Raw genomic sequence first — 2,452 nt, forward strand, 5'->3', positions numbered from 1 at the left:
ATGTATTTCATCCGCCCCTGTATTCCGGCTACCGGTGAAGACCCTTCTGAGCCCATGTATTTCGCTTTTCTGCTTGCCACTAGTATAGTTTTTGCTGCTTATCTTGTTGTGACGACTGTATTGAGTGAGGTGTTTATACTGCCAAGCATACTCAAATATGTTCTTGTGGCTATCATGGTGTTGCTTTTGTTGGCACCTCTTGCGGTTCCCATCAAGATGACACTTTTCCGTTCGAATGCCAAGAGCTCTCCACTGGGTTCGTCAGACAATATAGCCAAAGAAGAAGGTAGNCCGTCAGCCAAATCGTTCATGGTTTGCCTTTCTGGCTGGTAAGATCAACCACCACCATCTTTCTAAACCCTAAGATTTGCATAAAAATGTCGATTAGTGTGTGCCCTTTGAATCAAGTTTAGATCTTTAGTCTCATGGATCAGATTTATAAACTATATGTCACTGAACTCACAAGACTAGTATTGTTGTTATTGTTGATGACAGCTGTTTATTGCTCTAGCTATAGCCACCAATAGCAACTCATGGTTCGGTACAGCATCTCTTGTCACCAATATGAGGAACTTTCCTTTGAGCCGAGGCCCTGTGGCTGGACTTCTCAAAGGCTATATTGGGATCAGTGGTTGTGCATTCACTGTCTTGTTCAGTATGGTGCTTCACCATTCTGCTACTAATCTGCTTCTGTTTCTTACGATTGGCATTCCCGTGATTTGCTTGACTGTGATGTATTTCATCCGCCCCTGTATTCCGGCTACCGGTGAAGACCCTTCTGAGCCCATGTATTTCGCTTTTCTGCTTGCCACTAGTATAGTTTTTGCTGCGTATCTTGTTGTGACGACTGTATTGAGTGAGGTGTTTATACTGCCAAGCATACTCAAATATGTTCTTGTGGCTATCATGGTGTTGCTTTTGTTGGCACCTCTTGCGGTTCCCATCAAGATGACACTTTTCCGTTCGAATGCCAAGAGCTCTCCACTGGGTTCGTCAGACAATATAGCCAAAGAAGAAGGTAGCCATGAAGAGCCGTTGCTGACACCTTCTACCTCAGCTTCAAACCTTGGACCTATCTTTGAGGGAGATGATGAGTCGGATATGGAAATACTTCTCGCTCAAGGAGAAGGTGCAGTGAAGAAGAAGAGAAAACCAAGGAGAGGTGAGGATTTCAAGCTCGACCAAGCTTTTGTCAAGGCAGATTTCTGGCTCCTTTGGTTTGTANTCAAAGGCTATATTGGGATCAGTGGTTGTGCATTCACTGTCTTGTTCAGTATGGTGCTTCACCATTCTGCTACTAATCTGCTTCTGTTTCTTACGATTGGCATTCCCGTGATTTGCTTGACTGTGATGTATTTCATCCGCCCCTGTATTCCGGCTACCGGTGAAGACCCTTCTGAGCCCATGTATTTCGCTTTTCTGCTTGCCACTAGTATAGTTTTTGCTGCGTATCTTGTTGTGACGACTGTATTGAGTGAGGTGTTTATACTGCCAAGCATACTCAAATATGTTCTTGTGGCTATCATGGTGTTGCTTTTGTTGGCACCTCTTGCGGTTCCCATCAAGATGACACTTTTCCGTTCGAATGCCAAGAGCTCTCCACTGGGTTCGTCAGACAATATAGCCAAAGAAGAAGGTAGCCATGAAGAGCCGTTGCTGACACCTTCTACCTCAGCTTCAAACCTTGGACCTATCTTTGAGGGAGATGATGAGTCGGATATGGAAATACTTCTCGCTCAAGGAGAAGGTGCAGTGAAGAAGAAGAGAAAACCAAGGAGAGGTGAGGATTTCAAGCTCGACCAAGCTTTTGTCAAGGCAGATTTCTGGCTCCTTTGGTTTGTATACTTCCTCGGCATGGGTTCAGGCGTTACAGTCTCCAACAACTTGGCACAGATCGGTCTTGCTTTTGGTATTAAGGACACTACAATTCTCCTCTGCCTCTTCAGCTTCTTCAACTTCATAGGCCGTCTTGCTTCAGGTGCCATTTCTGAGCACTTCGTGAAGTAAGTATCTCTCTTTTTTCTAAACGAATCTCTCTGTTTCTTTCTGGGAAAGAACCGTGACTCATATGATTCTCCTTTTTTGCCTCTTAGGTCAAGAACGCTTCCAAGAACACTATGGATGGGAGCCGCGCAGCTAGTTATGGTGTTCACATTCCTCCTCTTCGCCACCGCTAGCGACCTCACCATTTACGTTGCGACTGCTCTGATCGGGGTAGCCATGGGGTTTCAGTTCTTGTCTATCGCCACCATCTCGGAGCTATTTGGTCTGAGACATTTTGGAATCAACTTCAACTTCATACTCCTGGGAAACCCGCTTGGTGCAACCATATTCTCGGCCTTTCTCGCCGGACACATCTATGACAAGGAGGCTGAAAAGCAAGGGAATATGACCTGCCTTGGTCCCGACTGCTTCCGAGTAACGTTTTTGGTTCTAGCCGGAGTTTGTGGGC

The 2,452-nt window shown here is 45.6% G+C and overlaps 1 protein-coding gene across 2 annotated transcripts in view; it reads left to right on the forward strand.

The window, feature by feature from the left end:
- The window catches only part of LOC104703384 (protein NUCLEAR FUSION DEFECTIVE 4-like), a 5,981-nt gene that overhangs the window by 2,189 nt on the left and 1,340 nt on the right, over positions 1 to 2,452 (forward strand). The window contains exons 2-5 of one of the 2 annotated variants that reach the window (XM_019228019.1): positions 303 to 329; positions 496 to 1,217; positions 1,836 to 2,003; positions 2,094 to 2,430. In XM_019228019.1, the coding sequence (XP_019083564.1) occupies positions 303 to 329; positions 496 to 1,217; positions 1,836 to 2,003; positions 2,094 to 2,430 (1,254 nt within the window). The other variant, XM_010419392.2, reaches the window with a different exon arrangement.

Source organism: Camelina sativa, chromosome 7 (assembly GCF_000633955.1).
Source record: "Camelina sativa cultivar DH55 chromosome 7, Cs, whole genome shotgun sequence".
NCBI lineage: Eukaryota > Viridiplantae > Streptophyta > Magnoliopsida > Brassicales > Brassicaceae > Camelina > Camelina sativa.